The 23,259-nt window shown below is 34.9% G+C and overlaps 1 protein-coding gene across 1 annotated transcript in view; it reads left to right on the top strand.

Moving 5' to 3' along the window:
• Positions 1–13,558: 13,558 nt before the first annotated feature.
• Positions 13,559–23,259, top strand: part of MS3_00010005 (uncharacterized protein) — a gene marked incomplete at both ends in the record, with an annotated part of 36,766 nt that continues 27,065 nt past the window's right edge. The window contains 4 exons of the mRNA XM_012944444.3: positions 13,559–13,698; positions 14,097–14,145; positions 14,954–15,031; positions 15,147–15,170. Of these exons, the coding sequence (XP_012799898.3) occupies positions 13,559–13,698; positions 14,097–14,145; positions 14,954–15,031; positions 15,147–15,170 (291 nt within the window). The remainder of the gene's footprint in view (positions 13,699–14,096; positions 14,146–14,953; positions 15,032–15,146; positions 15,171–23,259) is intronic.

Genomic DNA, 23,259 nt, shown 5'->3' with positions numbered 1-23,259 from the left:
CAGTGTTGACGAGCAACTTATGTTTGAGAACCAGGTCTCAACATGTCATCCCATCCAAAATTGCATTCATTCACTTTATTCAGTTCTACTAGCGTTTTGAATTGATGTTTAACAATTTCACTTACACAACCAATAAATGTGATCACGTCTTGCCTACTAATACACAGAACTTTCAAATAAGAATACAGACGATATTATTATTAGGATAAATAAAAGCGAGAAAATTCCACGTTTAAATCCTTTTGTGATGTTGGTTCGCCACATCATGTAACCCTGATGAAATTGAGGTAATCCGAGTCAGAGTATACGAATTCGAATGTATCATTCACGTATTAGTTTCTCCTTGTTGCTAACATCAATTTAACGATACGGTCCCGTGTTGACAAACAAACGGAGATACGGAATATTGCAACTCCCGTGTGCCATGAAACTTCAGAGGTAAATATTCATTACACAATTATTATTATTATTATCCTGGTTGAACTCTGTCATTAGGTGTTTATTTCTTTTCTCCATATTTTTTCCTTCTAAATAATTATTGTTCGTAAGATTACGAAGTTTGTAATTAAGACAATAACTTGTGTTGCACTCAAATTAACTTCTCAGACTCTTTTTATCTTCACTGCTCATATATGACTCATATATATTGATATCTCACTATCTTTTTCACTTGATTGAGACTTTCATAGCATCACTTTAAACTGTGAATGCACAAACACTTTTTCTATCGTCATGTCTTACTGCAATAAGTAGTTATTTTTTCCCAATTATTTTCTATTTTATTTTTGTTATTAATTTGGCGATACATACATAGTCGTTCATTCTTGTCATGTGTTCATAAACATGCTTATTAAAGTATTTGCATATTTTACGTCTAATTCCGTCTGCAGCACCTCTACAGCTACTGCCGGCTTCAAACACGGGTAAAGGAGGAAGGTTGGGCATGGGGTTAGTGACCTTATCCCGTAGAAAACGAATTCACTAGAGAAAACGTAAGCTAGAAAAAATAATGCTGATGAGCTGTCTATGCTCCTTCACCAGGAGTAACAGGCGTAAGTAAGTAAGTAAGTAAGTAATATTTCATGTCGCCTTTTTTCCATTCCCTTATTTTCTTCCTTTTCTTCTTTAAACTCCATCCAGTATTCTTCTCACATGAATTAATATTATTCTATTATTGTTACTCTTTTTGCTCAAATATGGCAAGTATAATGCTAACATTAATGAAACTTGTGTATTATTGCACTTTTTAAGAAACCCGAAATGGTTTCTTCACAACACTGATGTCCACATAAAATGTTTGTGAATAATATTAATAATAATAAATGATATTTATTGATCCGTATTTAGTAGCATTCTCTCCGTCTTTAGTTTAAAATTGCGTGATAATGTAGCTGTTCATCCAGTTATTCAAAAACACGCCTGATCGGATTTTATAGCGCATACTCAGAGACGTTTGTTAGGTGTATCATCATCCCATCAGCAAGAAACACGACTGGAATTGTCTCAGTTCATATACCTGTAGTAGTTTTTTCGGTAACAATCAACCAAGAATGATTTATGCCTGCGGAGTAAAGCGTAATGGATGCCATACACCAGACGATTATGTATGACTACCGTTTAAGAAACCATATTATGATATAGAAATTAGGTTCCGTGATGACAAACAACCTGAGATACGGAATATTACAACCCCCATATGCCATGAAATTCAGAGGTCGATATTCATTACACAATTATCATTATTATCTTGGTTGAACCCTTTCACTAGATGTTCAATTCTTTGCTCTCTCTCTTTTATCTCTGAATATATCTCATCCTTAAGCATTTAAAGTTCTTAACTAAGACAAAAACTTGTGTTACACTTAAACTAACTTTTCAGACACGTTTTATATATGTCTCATGCACAAGGATATGTGATTAACTTTGCACTTAATTGAGACTTTCATAGCATCACTCTAAACTACGACTGCACAACACCTAGTCCAGCGTCATATCTTACTGGAATAATAACTTCTTTTTTCCTAATTATTTTCTTTTCTCATATACTTGTAGCAATCCTAAGTAGTTTTATAGCTTAAGATAAACTTTAAAATCAGCAGACAATGAGAAGTGGTAACTAAAAATAATTATTGAATAGTGCAGATCACAAAGCTACAAACACTTCGAGCGAATTTGAGACAGAGAGGCGAATGTGCATGTGCGAGCAAATACACAGGCAAATTTATAGTGAAATCGCATAAGACAACAGCAAGGCAAAGCAAAGGCTAATAATAAGATTTGAGTTCATACATAACTAAGGAAGAGAATGAATTATCAACATTTTACTTGGGGTCTGTCATGTGATCTAGCGATGAAAACTGTACAAAATAATCGTTATTATTCGAATAGCATTGTATGTAAGTATGCCAACCACAATCGAGATTGGTTGTAGGATAGTTGCTCTAATATATCCTCTGAGTCGGTTTACATTATGTTCTTTCGGGTGAGTAATGAAATATCCTTTGATCTGTACATGCATTTATTTGGAAGTAATGTTAGACTATTTATTACTCAGCTACTTCTGACGGCGCGAACCTTCCCTTTGAGTTTATTCTGATCACGTCATACATAAATTCCTAATGAATATATACCAGATGTTAGCAATATAAAACAAACATCAGAGGTCATTGGAGTTCATAACATCAATAATTAGCTCTTAAATTAAAACTGAATTTCTACTTAGATATCGTTACATAGTTGAAACCCTTTCTTTCTGATACCTTCAACTTTTCATAACTTTGTTTAGAGCTAACACTAACTGAATATTGCATTATAAAATTAACTCATCAAATTTTTATCAACGTTTTCATTTATAAAACATCTATATGTACAAAGACGGAAGTGGCTAATAGTGAAATCCATGACGCATGTTTCGTCCCATTTCTGACTCCCAAGTCAGAAATACTAGCGTCTCAGAGTTGATGTTCACCTCCAGACTGGACCCTAGTAACTTTCACGTCAAACAACATCACGTTATCCACTTAGCTACTGAGACCCGACAGCCACCCATTTGTGCAATTTAGTGAAGTTCAATTTCACTTGGTGTTGTTTACTTGTATCTTTCCATTGTTCTTTAGGACTATAATTGATCAGTCTTTTATAAACATATGCGCATTTCAAGCGGATTGCCTCGTTCTGCCTTAATTTACAAGCATTCCAAGAAACTAGGACACAACGTGCATCCTGGATTAAACGACTTGCCATTATAAATCTTTCTTTAGAATTCTCCACTTATGTTTTCATGTTATTTGAACTGTTTTCTGATTTCTTTCTATTGCTACTTATGTAAGATTCTTTAAATTCCTATATTTTACCTAAACATAGTAGGTGTTATCACACCTCAGTAGACTTCTGTTCCAATTTAATACGTTGACCCGATGAATATATGACTCTGATCACGTAGAAAATTTCACTATCGTGAAACATTCAAAAAGCTAAAGACTATTTGGGCCCAAAATTGTTTCTGCCATACCGTCACCATGAGGCTTCGCAGTTACAATTCCATAAATATTGTGATATATTACACAGGCCACAGTGAAGTATACATGAATTGATTTGACAGTGCTATATGTCCAAAATGGTGAACGTTTATACCTGTTACGACATACATACTTCGTTATTATGTCATTTTGCAAATTAGAAGGGTCATTCTCTTAATAATAGTCATATGACAAAATATCCTTAATCGACACTTTGCTACAAATCATTCTGACCTGTACAACTGATCGGTGGGTGGTGAATAATGTCATGTGTGTCAGGTACTTTTGACTTCTACTCAACGTTCTATGTCATTTACAAATGACATAGTTTAACAGTTTTTATGTCATAATAAGTTCAAACGTTCATCATTTTGAACATATAACATTGTTATTTCTAATATAACGTGTCATATTTTTGCCGTTTTAAAACATCGTAATTGTGAAATAAGAAGTATCATAGTAACTTGATTGACATCTACCTACCTCTCGATTTAAGTGTAGCCCCTTTAAATGTGTCTCAAAAACGTACCGCATCAATATTGGATTGTAAATGGTTGATTTGACATGTAAATCTCTTGTGTTTTCTGGACCAAAGTACTCAGGTTTTAGCCTTGCATGTTGAAGAATAATTTGTTTGATACTGAGTGCATCTGCTTACAATGTCCATGATAGTTTGCTTCTTGAGTGGCCAGTAAGCATAGCTTTGGGCTATTTGCTTCATTCGTTCCGCTACTGGGTAACCAATAATAAACCGTTTCAGCATTTTCAGTAAGAAGGATATTGACGCAAACACAATCTTCAAGCATCAAATACTTTTCATTGACAGACATTAAATATCGACAATGGTACATTTACTGCATGTTACTCTCGAAAACAGTAGACAGTTAACTGTTATTAACGCTGTTTTGAGTAAGCTGGTAGTGCATCTGTTCGCTATTTTTTTAAATGCGTGTCCACTCTCATGAATCTTTAAAAAAACACTTACAAGCACTTTTCCATAAAACATTTTTATTACCATTAACGATTATTAATTAAAGCTTATATGCCTAAAAAACCATCGATTCCACAAAACTCGTGTAAACATCGATCATAAAAGCGTCTACATTTTCAATTACACGGTGGTCTTTGTCAAACCGCAGAGATATGACATTTTGTAAATAAAAAAACTCATATACAAAATTGTAACATGTGATAAGATGTAATTGATCAACTATAGATACATCAAAAACGATAATGTGTCTTCCCAACAATACATCTTATTTGACACACTTATCTTGTTATAATAATCGAAGATCCTTATTCATGTGAAATATTGTGTGTATTAATAACAATATTGACTGCGCTCATTATTCTATTATCGTTGCACTATAAACATTCTCAGCAAAAAGTATTTGTGGAGAGTTTCTGTTTCATATTTTTTTAATCGGTATTGACGATTAATACTAACTGATTGCTAATGAATTATTAGTACTTCGGAAATCGATGTTTGCATAATATACGTTGTTTTCGATGTACATTACCAGCAACCACGGTATCTCTGATTGGGCCGTGTGTGACTTCTTCAGCGAATGGTCATAAACTTTTCACAAACGCATTTGAATATGTTGGTGGTTGATAGATATAATGATATATTAGTCCTCAGTTTTCAGTCTTCAATAATATGTATAAGGGGTCTATCAACCAATATTAATCCTTGTAGTTTGTAACACTGTGGAGGTCCAATCTCATCTCAAAAATGTCAACAGAAGATTCTAATACTACGTGTTTAGACAGGGAATACCAGTAATTCACTACTCAGTACGAGAAAGAAAACCCCAGATATAGACGGTTTGATCTCGTTTTTTTAACTTTCTTCGAATGTCCTCTCAAATGTTCAGTCCTAGACGGCAGGAAAAAATGAGACACATTAATATCAAGGCCATCGTTCAGTACTAGATCACCCTGTATTGCATGGTAAGATAACGAAAATAGGTTAAGGTGTTCCAGTCTGTCTTCATAAGATAGGCCAGATAGACCCTTTGCCAATTTAGTCCTTCGTTGTTGGACTTATTTTGGCATATCCGCTTCATACTTGAAACGATGTCTCGCTTCTTGAATCCAATATTCTAAATGTGGTCGCACGAACGTCGGATATAATAAACTAAAACTCTCTTCATCCAAACACTAGAAACACCTACGTATATACCAAAATGACCTAAAGCATCTTGCAGCAGCAGTTTTACAGTGAAAGTTGGTTTTGAGATCACTACATGGTATTACTACTAAACCTCTATAGATTTTACTTTGGATAACACGAATTCACATACTGCGAAGTTATAAGAGCCATCATAGTTGTCTTACTGCATGACCACACTGCTGTTAGGACTCACCTCAAGTGACCATCGGCCCATCCATGCCACCAATGGGTTGTGATCATCCTGTAATACTATTCCATCTGACATGCTGTGCATGGGTCTCCAAATCTCATACAAATGTCATTGGCGAAAAACAGAACGGATGATTTCGCTAAAAACGTTAATTCATTTACATAAAGTCAAAAGAAAAGACCAAGGATTGTGCTTGGGAAACTTGGTTCGCACCAAAACGTGTGGGCTTCGATACATGTTGTACTAATATATGCTCCATTACTGTTATCAGGAACATATTATCACAGAAGTTTATAGACACTTCCGTGATCATCTCAGTCCAACTAATATCAGGTGCAATAAAGTTTCCTATTATCAAGCATCTGTTAATTGCACTGCATAGCTCAATTTTCTCCAAAATGAAGTCACCGGCTAAGTAGATTAGGATGCGATAGATGACACTGAGTATAAATGTATCACATCGATGGCCAATTCACGGCTAATTACTTCTCAAGTACAGCTATCATGCAATTTGCTAGCAGAGGAGCGAATATTTACATTACTGGCTATGTATAAAAGGGCGCCACCTCGTTTTCTACATCAATATCTATCACTCCTTAGGTAGCGGTATACGAATAATTCTGGAGTAATAATATCTAAGTCACGCAGTAAACACATTTCTCTCTCTGCTACAATGAGTAGCACTAATTTGTCCATCAATGCTCCTAGTTCATAGGATTTACTACGAGCGTTGACATATAAAACTAATAGGAGAACAGCCAATCCAAACAGGCTTTGCTAACATTCACTTCCGAAAGCTTGTTATCCGAAAATCCACTAATTGGAAATTTTCCTCATCGTTTTGTCGACGAGAATTTAGTTCAGCTAGCGCTGTTTTCTTTTCTATTCTGCCTTCAAGAGAACTATCAGGTCTTAGTCGAATGCTGGTATTGTCGTGACTACGAGCGCTACTTAACAGAATATCATGACCCTAGGAGTAGCTCAAGGAATCTATAGGATTGAGGTTCAACATTGTCATTGGTCCCCTTACCTATTCTGATCAATCGTTCCAGCTGAACGCCATTAGAATTATCTGGCAAGATGCTACTAATATATTATTCTATCTTCTCTAAAACGTAGGCGTGTCTAGGTTTGGAATCAGGATCGTCTGACTCCAGCAAAATGCTCACGATATTATTCAGTGAGATTAAATTCTTTCCAGTCCTGACACGTTGAAGTTCTATCTTACTATCAGACTTTGTAAGTATATTTTGTGACTCAGAATGGGAGTTCACCAATGACTTACTAACAGCCCACATATTGCCTGCAGCTTTTTTCTTTTCATTTCTTTTTCTCCTCACTGCAGTCTATTTTTTAACACTCAGGGCAGCCAAATCGGTACTATTTAAAACGTTGATGGTTTCATCCGGGTCTAATTACAAATATCTATAGATTACTGGTTGAAATATTTAGGTGTCAGCATAGAGGTTCGGTTAACTCTAATCAACATAAATTGTGAGGCCTTATCTTCTCACTTGATAATAAGGTCTGCCTCTGCGTTGAGGTCATTCAAATTTATAATTTGAAGGAGATTCCGATTTACGAAACGGTCAACTTCTTCTGTTGATATGTTTATACGGATCAACCTATCTTATTGAGAATACATTGACAACAAACAATCTCACAAGTTACTACGTTCAAATTATTTGTCATTCGAAGATTGTGAGTCTAAGTTAACATAACGATCTTTAGTCAAATTTTCCTCATGAAATTTACTATCAAAATATGTGACTAACTAACAGCTGTTATCGGTCTCAGTTTCCTTTACAACAAACTATCCTCCGAATCTAAGGTCAAGGAGTATTCAGCAGTTTTGTTTTCATCTCCAAGCGTTAACTATATTCATGTAAGCAATCGTTCAGGGATATCTAACAGTAGTGTACAATCAAAGAGGAGTAATAGGCTTTAACTAATAACATTAATCACTGAAGTTAGAGAATGATCTTACTTTGAACGAAAATACGGGAATATGACCTACCGGCTTTGTGAGTAACTGCTTTCAGTTGATATCGAATTCGTTGGACACATTTATGTACAAGAAAAAGAGTGGTTATAATTTGTTATGAAGCGTTGCATTTATTATTTGAATTCATCAGTGTATTAAAACTAGACCATCATTGAAAACATGAAAGCACGTGATGGAACATTCGTCTTATAATGAGACTCCTCAGCAGTGCGCATTCACACTCGTGTTCAAGGCATCCAGACCGCAGACCTGGCACCCAACAGTTAGTGTTTAACTTCAACTTATTCCCAAAATTGCGCCACCTTCCATCATTGTATTCAGTGAATCACTGCCTCACAACAGACATCACACTTATGTTCAATCCTTTATGGAAAATCAGAATTAGGCATGAATTATGTTTGATTATATTTAATCAGTTCGTTTAAAAATTCGTACCAACATGTTTGATCTTCACGTCTTTATAAACGTTGAACTAATTTAGTAGACACTTTAAATAGCTGATAAAACACCATTAAAAAGAAAATTCACGAAATTAAACAAATAAAATGTGTATTTGTATGCGAGTGTTTGTCAGTGATGAAAGTAAATATTTTAAAAAAAATAATTAGCACTTGTGATACGAATTTCAGCAGAAAGTATCCTCACACACACTCATTAAAACTCACATTCAGTCTATTTTTGTTCGATGTACTGATAATACTAGTGCGATCCCTATCAAATTGCTTCAAGTTGCTATTACTGACATTTTTGGAGTCAACCACAACTAGTGAATTCCCGCGTTGTCTGGCATGAAACAGTTGTGAAAAGCAGGCACTAAAAGACCATTATTTAAAGCTAGATGTTGTCACCATTTTATGTAGTCACTGTTTTTGAAATGTAGGGGATTTGAACGTTATACAGGATGCTGTGAATTCAAAATCCAGCAGTGAGTTCTTGAATGCACGCGGCTGAGAATTGCCATGTTGAGATAAAACATTCAAAGCGCTCTCTGGTTTTCAATGGTGACAGAGATAGGATCAATTTGTGATATTGAACGTCCGTTAATATACGTAAATAGTCAAAAAATATATCTAAAACATCGAAGTATCGTTAATTATGAGTAAATGGCAAATTACCAAATAAAATGTTCTATTCCCACATTATAGTACATAACATGTAAACGGAATGAGTTGATTCAGACACTGAATTAGTTGACGGTCACTGTTGAGAGGAATTCTGAAATATTTTCACTCATCTTGAAAATGCTTTAGTACTAACTATTTATATATACCAGGTTATAAAACACAACACATTATTGCACTCTATTTTCTGAGTGGATGATTATTTGACATGTTTTGTCTGGATGTCTGAATGTTTGCTTCCCTCCGTCACTTCACACTCAATCTAGTGTTTGAAGGCAGACGAACAAGAGAAACTGAGTTTTCGAATGCAGCAGGCGAAGCGATCATTGACAAACGTGAATCAGATAAACACACCTCCGTCAAAACAATACAAGCAAACACTTTTTATTGTATGAAGAAGTGATAGATTTGATAATGATAAGCTTTGAAACCGTGAGGTTATAGCTGATTATTTCAGTGGAACATGTAACAACCAATTGGTAATGCAGTCGTTTTCGTTGATTATCAGATGGTTGATGATTCAATAAATTGGATCCGACAAAAATATGCATGACGCAAAATTAATTCTATCAATGAGTTATATGTGCTATGTTTCATGTAAACGTGTGAGGAAATTGTGATTTTATGCAACACAGCATGGTGAGTGAGATTATGAGAGGTTATGCAATCAGCAATAATAATTGCAATATTTGTTCCATGAACGTGCTATCTTCTTTCACTAACTAAAATCACGTAAAACGCAGTGTATATATAACGGTGTTCGAATGATCGCAAACTCAGATATCAAAATACATCAACAGATTTAGAGTGACGATGAGAGCACAGTGAGTTGAAATTTTGTTTTCATCTTCTGCTTGAAATTGACTGTTATCTGAGAATAAGGTAAAAGTGATGAACCGTTCTTTATTTTTTGAAATCCATAGCCAGTCGTTGTTCATTTTAGGTAAAATTCTCGAATACTCTCTATCGCGTTTCCTCATTTATTGACTTCGTTTCTCACTTCATTTAATAATTGTCCAAACATATTTTTTATACTGGTAATGTGAGACACAAATATTGGCTAATTCTGTTAGGTGTTAGGAATTTTCATTTACTGATATATCGGATTGTATTGAATATCAATTAAATAGCAATTTCTCTCGGATTGTGTTAAAGTTTTGTGACAGGTCCCTTTAAAATAGTTTTATTTCATTGTAATGACATTCCTTTTAAGATGAGATAGTTGGTCGAATGTTTATTAGTTGGTTAATTCTTGGTAAAATCATTCATGTTACTTGAAAGTAAATGGTCGATCTGCATAACCAACATAGTACAAATTGGTGATGTATATAACTGCGTAGCTGAAGAAGTAAACAGTTGGATTGGAAATCACTGAAGTGTGTGATAGCAGTTTTACATAAAAGTTAGCAGAATGTGTGTCATGTGCAACGTCATAATGTCTGAGCTCAAATATCGGGAAAAATAATTCCACTAGTGAGATGAAAACTAAGAGAATACAGATTACTTGAGATAACATTCGATTCCATGGCCCGTAAAAACACTGACAATAGTGTTGCAATTGCACTGGATCATTACAATGCTATCTGCGTTTGAAAACCTGTGTGAAGATTCAAATCACCTATACGAAACGAAATTAAACTTTATTCCATTTCACAAGTTTTTGGCTACACATACTCAGTAGCGTTGCGGAAAATGTGATGTTATTTGAAGCGAACGTAACTGGGTTTGTGTCTGTGATAAAAGTACATTCAGCTGACAAGTTCCAAATAAGACGAAACGCACGTCCTGGATTCTACGGCCTGCCATCACTCATCTTTTCATTGACATGAAGGCGCGATGATGTATTTCGCTGATTGAATTTGAGAAAAAAATTGCATTCAAAACGATGTTACAAACACTAATGCTCCAAATTGTAGATTGCAGCTTGCAATGTCAAATTTATTCATCGACAATTCATTGAATGAATGATTTTATTTTGTCAAGTTACATAAAAAATATCCCAGTCAATTAGGGATTTTCAATGTCTTTGGATTTCTCAAGGATGTGTTTTAAACTTCGTCGATCATGTTATTTGTATATTGGTTGCAGGTCACTGTTTTTCCTTGTATCAATACTTGTAATCATCCTGCGTATTGGATACAGTAAGGCTAATTTTGACTACTACTTATTCGCTACGACGTGGCCACCGTCGTATTATTACGGTAAAAAAGTAAGAAATGTTTCGTTTACATAAAATGTGGTTCCTTTTCCATGAAAGCAAATCTATTAACCCACGTTTTACAAATGAGTTTCGTTAAGTAATGCACAAAAAGATTAATGCTTAGCATTCTGTTCCGTTTGTGCATATGGATCACAGTCATTCTCTGATCAAGTACTCATCATTAAGATATCCATGCAAAGGTTTGTACTCACATTGTGAACCATTATTATATTTCACCAAACATGGAGATTTCAAGTGTATGTCATTCACATTGAAACGGGACAATTCGGAACATTGCTCTCACAGATTGTTCGAAATTAAACATAATTACTGTCAATTTATTGGTCATGCAATCACATTTCCAGTGTTTAAGTTGTAGATGCGTTATTTTCAAGGTATATTATGGGTCAGTTTTTGAAGGCAACTAACCGAAACAACTTATTTCATCTCTGAAATTTATCTATTCAATTGAATCGCATTCTGTAAGTGACAGAAAATATAGTGTTCATATACATCTTTGTTTCATTGAGTAATAATTATTTGAAATTCTTTCCTTTAGAGTCAACCGCCTGAAGTATCAAACAATTTCACCATTCATGGAATGTGGTAAGATTACGTTTGATTTATGAAATGTGTGCGTGCAAATGTTTCCGAATGTACAAAAACAATAGCATGAAGGTTTATCGAACATTATCTGTGTGGCCTTTTGATTTGCTATGAATGGTCTAATGACTAACATTACGATTTCACAATGAAAGCCCATCCGAAACGCCTACAGCTTTTACCGTTTCATCGCTGTACACCCATCTCAAACAGCGTTCTTGAAAGTATTGAATGTATTATTTACGAAGCAGTGTCTAATTGTGAAATCGATACTGACCATTGACTTATCGTTTCCATTACGCCCATGGTGTTGACTGAATTCAAATTGTAGAGCTCATTGATCTGCTTCACATAACTAGGTGGTCAACGTTCCACTGTTTCACGGTAGGCCAATAAGTTATCTTATCACCTTAACAACTGTACTGAGAGCTGTGAAGCAGTGTATTTTCGTTGACCATGTTGAAATGATCACTTTTATGTATGCCTCTCAACTACGGTAATGTAATTACTCCAAATGATACACACGTTACACAATGAAATCATAGATGCTTAGTGATAAATATGGGTGATCAGATATTGAAAATATACAAGTCAGTGAATGCGTGTATATCTTCAGTTCAATAATGAATTATGCATAACATTATTTCAGGCCCCAATATTTCAATGGAACACAACCAAAGTGTAACGGAACGGAACAGTTTAATATCTCACTATTGAAGGTGAGTCAGATCCAAAGTTCAGCCATGTTAATTATTTTCTCACCACCTTCTATTGGTTGCCAGTAAGAATTCAGGTATTGATTTACTGTCTAGTAAAATTATCAAGCGGAAGACCGAATTTGAAGCAGATGCTGACTGACAGTCATTGAACTGAAAGCTATTCTGCTCTAAGCAGATACTGCTGAAGTTGAATCGATTTTGGATCGCCGAGCGATCATCATCACATGGTGGTAATAGGTTAGGAAGTTCACAATAATGCCGACAAATGATTGTTTGCGGATCAAAATTTTTTAAACTTGCTTGTTTGTATTACCTGTTTCGATGCAATTATTGAAAGGAACCATTCATCAAATTCATTATCTGATTCTATTTCAGGATATACTAGAAGATCTAAAGACGTTGTGGCCAAGTTTGAGTAACTACAATGAATCGGAATCGTTTTGGTAAGAGATCTAATAATATTTCATTCATCAAATATTTTTTCGGTGACTTTACAACGTTTGGTGTCGATTTAAAGATACAGATTTCCGGCCATATTCTCCAATGTAACTGGTATCAAAACCATACTTCATGAACCTAAGCACCATTGAGTGGACGACGACGTTTGAAGGTTACTAAGTTGAAGTTTGTTTGAGTGTACTCCAGATGAAAATCTGTGTTCCGCAGGAATCAGGATGATCTGTATGTAGAAAGCAATTACCAACGATATACATCGATGAATGATACGTCTGACCACAGTGACAAAGTCTTCCTGTATCATTTCTTTGAATTGACGTTCTTAGAAGCTATCCTATCCCGTTTTCAATGTGTCGTCAAACAGACGTTAATGGTTTACAGGTGTTATGAATCAAACATCACCCTAAATGTAACTTACAAATAACAAGGCACTTTGTGCAGAATCTTCAACACTCATATGATTCAAAGTAGAAAACATTCAACAAATAATCAAATCTTGATTTTAGGTTTCGAAGACAGCTTTAAGCCACTTTAATGTATATTTCAATTAACACATGGTTATTGTACGAAATGTATTCAACTATGTTCATTTTTAGGAAACATGAATTCGAAAAACATGGTAGGTGTGCAACTGAGGATCCTGCAATTAAAAACCAACATGGTTACTTTAAATTTGGTATTGATCTGATGAAGAAACTGAACCTACTAGAGTAAGTGATTATTGTTGTAATAAACTTATGAATAAATTTCTACAAAAACTTTTAAAATTGTGTCTCAGTACCGATTAGAAATGTACTTAGCCATATTGATCTCCCTCACAATCCCAGTCAACCCGTGAAACAGACTAATCATATTAATAATAAACAGAATTGTTGTGGCTCACAAGTGGAAAACAGAATGCCGCTTATCCACTGAATTGAGGCCTTCCAGTTGGTTACATTAATAAAGTTGAAAAGAGTATGTAAATTGACATGCCTATCGGTTGATCAAACAACCAGTGTCTGATGAGTAAAAACTTGATGCTTAATGTTACTGTGCAAGCAAATATTTGTTAAATGAAACCAATTCATCTCGAGTCTTTGTTTCTGTTTGTTTTCTATTATTTTAGGACTCTGATGAAAAATAATATCACACCTCATGATTCTAAACAATATGAAGTAAGTTTACTCGCCAATTGATAAGTAGTCTGAGAGAGTAAATCAATTTTCATGATCGCACTATTATGTATGCTCGACTATATAGAGGTCAGTACGAATATTAGCCACATCTCCAATTGTGCATGATCAGAAGGAATGTGAACTTATTTAAAAGGAATAAGCCATTGAATGTTCAACCATATTATTGTTCACTAATAAATAACGAATTTCTATTGAATTCAAAGGTCTTTAAACTGACTCCAAGTAATACGAATGCTGTATAAAATCTGTCACAGTGAAAAAAGATATTCAACTCAGGTGATCACTGAATGAATTTAATTTGACAAAACAGTGGTTTAGAACTTCAGTGATTGACGAGCAACAACAGTAAATTCGTTTCTACTCTAGATAATTGACTATTACCTCATGAAACAACGCACACTTGAATACTTACATATTCGACACGATGAAGTGTACTTCAATCTTTTCATGTCAGAATCGTTGATTTTTCAGCTGTTGTCTTTCACAGTAAGCTAGCTGTGAACCACTACAAGTAGTAGTATGAGAAAAAGAAAAAGAAGTTTACTCTCTAAGTGGAGTGCGGGCTTCCATGTTTGGTCGCCTCTGTATGCCTCTACTGCTTTACATCCGAAGATATAACTATCTCTCTTCACTTCCATATCATATCCCAATGACTTTATTCAAAATTGTTTCGAACATCACTTCATTTAATTTACCACTTCTAGTACTTTTAACTATTGTTACGAAAGCATTTGAATCAGCACACTTCATTCACATTATAAATAAAATTCTGTTTTAACTTTCGCAGACAACCAATTTACAAAGCGTTTTGAAAAAAGAATTCGGTTATAATGGTTCTTTAAAGTGCACTGAAATAAGAAAAAAGGTAAGTGTATCATTAACCAGTAATTGATTTCCTAACACATGTATCTTTGGAGCTGAATTTGATTGTGGACGTTGTCAAATAATGTCTTAAATCTACCGGTCTCTCATTTTTGTAGCCAAATGTGAGACGTTTGGAAGAGGTGCGTATTTGTTTGAATGTTTCGCACAACTACACGGACTGCCCGACCCCTGGTAATTGTCTTAATAAGTTCATCTTTCCTCTAAATTCATCAAAGTGAGGAATAACGGTTCAATCTAAAGATGTTTAATAATAAACTCTATTTATGTTCACTGTTTCTGTTATTCAGTGTTTGTGATGTAAAGATTATGGGATAATAATGTGAAGGCAATTATAATAAATGTTTTATAATCAATAATTGCATGAAACCCAGAATGCATCCAGCAAACAGTAGTTGATAGATCGCACAAGTGGTTCAAATATTTATGAAGAATACTAAATGATGACAGTTGTTGCTACACAATTACGAAGTATTCTGTCGAATGATCTTACATTGTAACATCTGTCGGAGAATGGGATAATGGAAAGATCACGCATTATTTTTAACGCAAATATTTAAGATTGACTAATCCTATTTAGTTAACTTCATAATGATCACCTGAGCCTGAAAGTATCCGAGTTGTAGAATGAATTGAGTAGTAACAGATGGATTCAGTTCATGTAGCCATACATGTCAGTGATCAGCGTACGACGAATGATTTTCTAATTAAATAGAAGACATAAGTAATTATACCCAATAGAGTTTGTATCAATTTAGTTATAATGACGACAATGATGTATATCACTTGCTGTTTTATTGCTCGCTAACACGTCACAGTGTAATATCGGTAAATCAGTGAACTCTTGTGCTATAACTGTAATGGCAGATTAAAAGGGTAGCGAATTATCGATCGGACCAAAGACGCGTAAACACGTAAGAACGACCTAGGGTTCTGGTTGGTCACGCTTCCCTGTCTAGCCCAGAAAGTTGCGTCCAGAATACAAGTTTCAGCCTCGGAGATATGAATCATGTATTTCAAACATAATAGCTTTATATACAAACCAAACAGACCACATCGTACCGTGAAATAGGAAATAACATTGTACAATATTGACCAGTAGGAAAACGACACGTGAAATGAATAATGACCAATAAGAAAAATGATACCATCTCAAGTCCAAGGATAGCGTTAGACTTAACAGAATAATTTCTGGGATATTTCCTGAATATCCCAACATCTTGAAATGGAGACGTCGTGACTTACGTAGTCGAAGTTGTTCGAATATAGTGCGATCGTTCTGTAATTCGAAGTGATTAAAATTCTATAGAGCGCATCGGAAGTGTTATGAAATATATTCATGTCTTTGCAAATGAACCACAATAAATGAACCGATTTGTATTTCTGAATCTACGATCAAAGCAAATTGACTAAAGGTCGTGGGATAACTAATCATCATTACTTCCAATAAGTTAACGAGTTACATGATGAATTTATACATCAGAATTTACAAATCATCTGATTGCGAGATTTTCGAAAGGAAACCTTCACTTAAACAGCTTTTAACATGGTAAACGCTTCTTTAAATTCATCCGTGAATAAGCTGTGACAACTAGTTCATGACCAAATGAGCTTAGTAATGTTATCGGGTTTTGAATTCTTTTGAAAGCAAGGTGTCACGAAAAACGTGGGCCTACTACCGCATGGAACTAATTAACGGCAGCTGTTGAGACGAATTTCGAGATATTTCCGTTCATTCAAGTTTTGAATTGGTCATTAACAACTTCACTTACATAGACAGCACATGCGACCACGTCTTGTCTGCTAATTCAGACAACGTTCAATCAAAAATAAAGACAGTATTATTAGGATAGATAAAATGGAGACAATTCTGTTATTAAATGCTGTTGTGATATTGGTTGGCTTCATCTCGAAATTTCTGTGTCACTTGAAACAATGTGAGTTAATGTGATATTAAGAAGTATTTGACTTATAGTATGAACAAAGAATCCCAGAAATAACGCCATGGAATCAAGAAGTACTAGACAAGCACGAACGAATTCACTTTATTTAGAATTCGAAATCAAGCGTTCAACAAGCACAAAAGGATCATAAGATCATTCATACGCCACAGTTAAGCATGCGAAATTGAACGTAGGATTCAAGTATTTGTTCCTCTTTGCTGCTAACATCTATTTAACAATAAGGTTTGCAAATGTGGTTGAAATACTAGAATCAAGTATTCCAGCACAAGGGCGAACTGAAATAATTAGAACGGAAGTTAGTTTGAAGTGGTTTTTGACTTGAAATAATATTTGAAATGTCAATTGTTCCTTGAAGAAGTTGGGTACTGGGCAGTCAAAAACTCGTCATGTTACTAGCATGGACTAACTATTACATAGAAATAAGGTTTGCAGTTGGCAAATAACGCGAGATACCGTAAATTAAAACCTTCATGTGATGTATTTGAATTAAATTTAGTTTTTTCGGTAACGATCAACCAAGAATGATTTGTGCCTGCAGAGTAAAGGGTTATAGATGCCATACACCAGACGATTATGTGTGACTACCCTTTAAGAAACCATATTATGATAAAGAAATCAGGTTCTTTGATAACAAACAACCTGAGGTACGGAATAATACAGCCCCCATATGCCATGAAATTCAGAGGTCGATATTCATTACACAATTATCATTATTATCTTGGTTGAACCCTTTCACTAGATGTTCAATTCTTTGCTCTCTCTCTTTTATCTCTGAATATATCTCATCCTTAAGCATTTAAAGTTCTTAACTAAGACAAAAACTTGTGTTACACTTAAACTAACTTTTCAGACACGTTTTATATATGTCTCATGCACAAGGATATGTGATTAACTTTGCACTTAATTGAGACTTTCATAGCATCACTCTAAACTACGACTGCACAACACCTAGTCCAGCGTCATATCTTACTGGAATAATAACTTCTTTTTTCCTAATTATTTTCTTTTCTCATATACTTGTAGCAATCCTAAGTAGTTTTATAGCTTAAGATAAACTTTAAAATCAGCAGACAATGAGAAGTGGTAACTAAAAATAATTATTGAATAGTGCAGATCACAAAGCTACAAACACTTCGAGCGAATTTGAGACAGAGAGGCGAATGTGCATGTGCGAGCAAATACACAGGCAAATTTATAGTGAAATCGCATAAGACAACAGCAAGGCAAAGCAAAGGCTAATAATAAGATTTGAGTTCATGCATAACTAAGGAAGAGAATGAATTATCAACATTTTAGTTGGAGTCTGTCATGTGATCTAGTGATGATAACTGTACAAAAAAAAAGTTATTATTCAAATAGCATTGTATGTTAGGTATGTTAATAAAAGGGTTCAACCAATATTAACCGTAACCGAAATTGATTGTAGGATAGTTGCTCTAATATATCCTCTGAGTCGGTTTACATTATGTTCTTTCGGGTGAGTAATGAAATATCCTTTGATCTGTACATGCATTTATTTGGAAGTAATGTTAGACCATTTATTACTCAGCTACTTCTAAGGGCGCGAACCTTCCCTTTGAGTTTATTCTGATCACGTCATACATAAATTCCTAATGAATATATACCAGATGTTAGCAATATAAAACAAGCATCAGAGGTCATTGGAGTTCATAACATCAATAATTAGCTCTTAAATTAAAACTGAATTTCTACTTAGATATCGTTACATGGTTGAAACCCTTTCTTTCTGATACCTTCAACTTTTCATAACTTTGTTTAGAGCTAACACTAACTGAATATTGCATTATAAAATTAACTCATCAAATTTTTATCAACGTTTTCATTTATAAAACATCTATATGTACAAAGACGGAAGTGGCTAATAGTGAAATCCATGACGCATGTTTCGTCCCATTTCTGACTCCCAAGTCAGAAATACTAGCGTCTCAGAGTTGATGTTCACCTCCAGACTGGACCCTAGTAACTTTCACGTCAAACAACATCACGTTATCCACTTAGCTACTGAGACCCGACAGCCACCCATTTGTGCAATTTAGTGAAGTTCAATTTCACTTGGTGTTGTTTACTTGTATCTTTCCATTGTTCTTTAGGACTATAATTGATCAGTCTTTTATAAACATATGCGCATTTCAAGCGGATTGCCTCGTTCTGCCTTAATTTACAAGCATTCCAAGAAACTAGGACACAACGTGCATCCTGGATTAAACGACTTGCCATTATAAATCTTTCTTTAGAATTCTCCACTTATGTTTTCATGTTATTTGAACTGTTTTCTGATTTCTTTCTATTGCTACTTATGTAAGATTCTTTAAATTCCTATATTTTACCTAAACATAGTAGGTGTTATCACACCTCAGTAGACTTCTGTTCCAATTTAATACGTTGACCCGATGAATATATGACTCTGATCACGTAGAAAATTTCACTATCGTGAAACATTCAAAAAGCTAAAGACTATTTGGGCCCAAAATTGTTTCTGCCATACCGTCACCATGAGGCTTCGCAGTTACAATTCCATAAATATTGTGATATATTACACAGGCCACAGTGAAGTATACATGAATTGATTTGACAGTGCTATATGTCCAAAATGGTGAACGTTTATACCTGTTACGACATACATACTTCGTTATTATGTCATTTTGCAAATTAGAAGGGTCATTCTCTTAATAATAGTCATATGACAAAATATCCTTAATCGACACTTTGCTACAAATCATTCTGACCTGTACAACTGATCGGTGGGTGGTGAATAATGTCATGTGTGTCAGGTACTTTTGACTTCTACTCAACGTTCTATGTCATTTACAAATGACATAGTTTAACAGTTTTTATGTCATAATAAGTTCAAACGTTCATCATTTTGAACATATAACATTGTTATTTCTAATATAACGTGTCATATTTTTGCCGTTTTAAAACATCGTAATTGTGAAATAAGAAGTATCATAGTAACTCGATTGACATCTACCTACCTCTCGATTTAAGTGTAGCCCCTTTAAATGTGTCTCAAAAACGTACCGCATCAATATTGGATTGTAAATGGTTGATTTGACATGTAAATCTCTTGTGTTTTCTGGACCAAAGTACTCAGGTTTTAGCCTTGCATGTTGAAGAATAATTTGTTTGATACTGAGTGCATCTGCTTACAATGTCCATGATAGTTTGCTTCTTGAGTGGCCAGTAAGCATAGCTTTGGACTATGTGCTTCATTCGTTTCACTCCTGGGTGACCGATAGTAAACCGTTTCAGCATTTTCAGTAATAAAGATGTCGACGCAAACACAATCTTCAAGCATCAAATACTTTTCATTGACAGGCAACAAATATCGACAATGATAATATTCCTACATGTTACTGTCGAAAACAGTAGACAGTTAACTGTTATTAACGCTGTTTTGAGTAAGCTGGTAGTGCATCTGTTCGCTATTTTTTTAAATGCGTGTCCACTCTCATGAATCTTTAAAAAACACTTACAAGCACTTTTCCATAAAACATTTTTATTACCATTAACGATTATTAATTAAAGCTTATATGCCTAAAAAACCATCGATTCCACAAAACTCGTGTAAACATCGATCACAAAAGCGTCTACATTTTCAATTACACGGTAGTCTTTGTCAAACCGCAGAGATATGACATTTTGTAATAAAACTCATATACAAAATTGTAACATGTGATAAGATGTAATTGATCAACTGTAGACACATCAGATACAATAATGTGTCTTCCCAATAATACATTTTATTTGACACACTTATCTTGTTATAATAATCGAAGATCCTTATTCATGTGAAATATTGTGTGTATTAATAACAATATTGACTGCGCTCATTATTCTATTATCGTTGCACTATAAACATTCTCAGCAAAAAGTATTTGTGGAGAGTTTCTGTTTCTTACTTCTTAATCGACAATGACGATGAGTACTAACTTATCACTAATAAAATATTAGGACTTCAGGAATGGACAATTCCATAATGTACATCGTTTTCTGTGTACATTGCCTTGTGTGACTTGTACAGCGAAAGATCATAAACTTTTCACAAACACATCTGAATGTGTTGATGGTTAATAGACATAATGTTGTATTAGTCCTCAGCCTTCAGTCTTCAATAATATATATATATATATATATATATATATATATATATATATATATATATATATATTAATCGTTGTAGTTTGTAACACTGTGGAGGTCCAATCTCATCTCAAAAATGTCAACAGAAGATTCTGACCTTACGTGTTTAGGCAGGGAATACCAGTAATTCACTACTCAGTACGAGAAACAGAACTCCAGATGTAGACGATTTTATCTCGTTTTTTTGAACTTTCTCCGAATGTCCTCTCAAATGTTCAGTCCTAGACGGAAGGAAAAAATGGAACATATTAATATCAAGGCCATCGTTCAGTACTAGATCACCCTGTATTGCATGGTAAGATAACGAAAATAGGTTAAGGTGTTCCAGTCTGTCTTCATAAGATAGGCCAGATAGACCCTTTGCCAATTTAGTCCTTCGTTGTTGGACTTATTTTGGCATATCCGCTTCATACTTGAAACGATGTCTCGCTTCTTGAATCCAATATTCTAAATGTGGTCGCACGAACGTCGGATATAATAAACTAAAACTCTCTTCATCCAAACACTAGAAACACCTACGTATATACCAAAATGACCTAAAGCATCTTGCAGCAGCAGTTTTACAGTGAAAGTTGGTTTTGAGATCACTACATGGTATTACTACTAAACCTCTATAGATTTTACTTTGGATAACACGAATTCACATACTGCGAAGTTATAAGAGCCATCATAGTTGTCTTACTGCATGACCACACTGCTGTTAGGACTCACCTCAAGTGACCATCGGCCCATCCATGCCACCAATGGGTTGTGATCATCCTGTAATACTATTCCATCTGACATGCTGTGCATGGGTCTCCAAATCTCATACAAATGTCATTGGCGAAAAACAGAACGGATGATTTCGCTAAAAACGTTAATTCATTTACATAAAGTCAAAAGAAAAGACCAAGGATTGTGCTTGGGAAACTTGGTTCGCACCAAAACGTGTGGGCTTCGATACATGTTGTACTAATATATGCTCCATTACTGTTATCAGGAACATATTATCACAGAAGTTTATAGACACTTCCGTGATCATCTCAGTCCAACTAATATCAGGTGCAATAAAGTTTCCTATTATCAAGCATCTGTTAATTGCACTGCATAGCTCAATTTTCTCCAAAATGAAGTCACCGGCTAAGTAGATTAGGATGCGATAGATGACACTGAGTATAAATGTATCACATCGATGGCCAATTCACGGCTAATTACTTCTCAAGTACAGCTATCATGCAATTTGCTAGCAGAGGAGCGAATATTTACATTACTGGCTATGTATAAAAGGGCGCCACCTCGTTTTCTACATCAATATCTATCACTCCTTAGGTAGCGGTATACGAATAATTCTGGAGTAATAATATCTAAGTCACGCAGTAAACACATTTCTCTCTCTGCTACAATGAGTAGCACTAATTTGTCCATCAATGCTCCTAGTTCATAGGATTTACTACGAGCGTTGACATATAAAACTAATAGGAGAACAGCCAATCCAAACAGGCTTTGCTAACATTCACTTCCGAAAGCTTGTTATCCGAAAATCCACTAATTGGAAATTTTCCTCATCGTTTTGTCGACAGGAATCTAGTTCAGCTAGCGCTGTTTTCTTTTCTATTCTACCTTCAGGAGAAATATCAGGTCTTAGTCGAATGCTGGTATTGTCGTGACTACGAGCGCAACTTAACAGAATATCATGACCCTAGGAGTAGCTCAAGCAGTCTATAGGATTGAGGTTCAACATTGTCATTGGTCCCCTTACCTATTCTGATCAATCGTTCCAGCTGAACGCCCTTAGAATTATCTGGCAAGATCCTACTAATATATTCTCCTATCTTCTCCAAAACATTGGCGTGTTTAGGTTTGGGACCGGGATCGTTTGACTCCAGCAAAATGCTCACGATATTATTCGATGAGATTAAATTCTTCTCAGCCATGCCAGGTTGGAGTTCTACCTTACTATCTAAATTTGTAAGTGTATTTTGTGACTCAGAATGGGAGGTCACCATTTACTTGCTAACAACCCGCGTACTGCCTGCAGCTTTTTTCTTTTCATTTCTTTTTCTCCTCACTGCAGTCTATTTTTTAACACTCAGGGCAGCCAAAT

This window comes from Schistosoma haematobium, chromosome 1 (assembly GCF_000699445.3).
Source record: "Schistosoma haematobium chromosome 1, whole genome shotgun sequence".
Lineage (NCBI taxonomy): Eukaryota > Metazoa > Platyhelminthes > Trematoda > Strigeidida > Schistosomatidae > Schistosoma > Schistosoma haematobium.
This window is presented reverse-complemented; position numbering and strand designations above follow the sequence as displayed.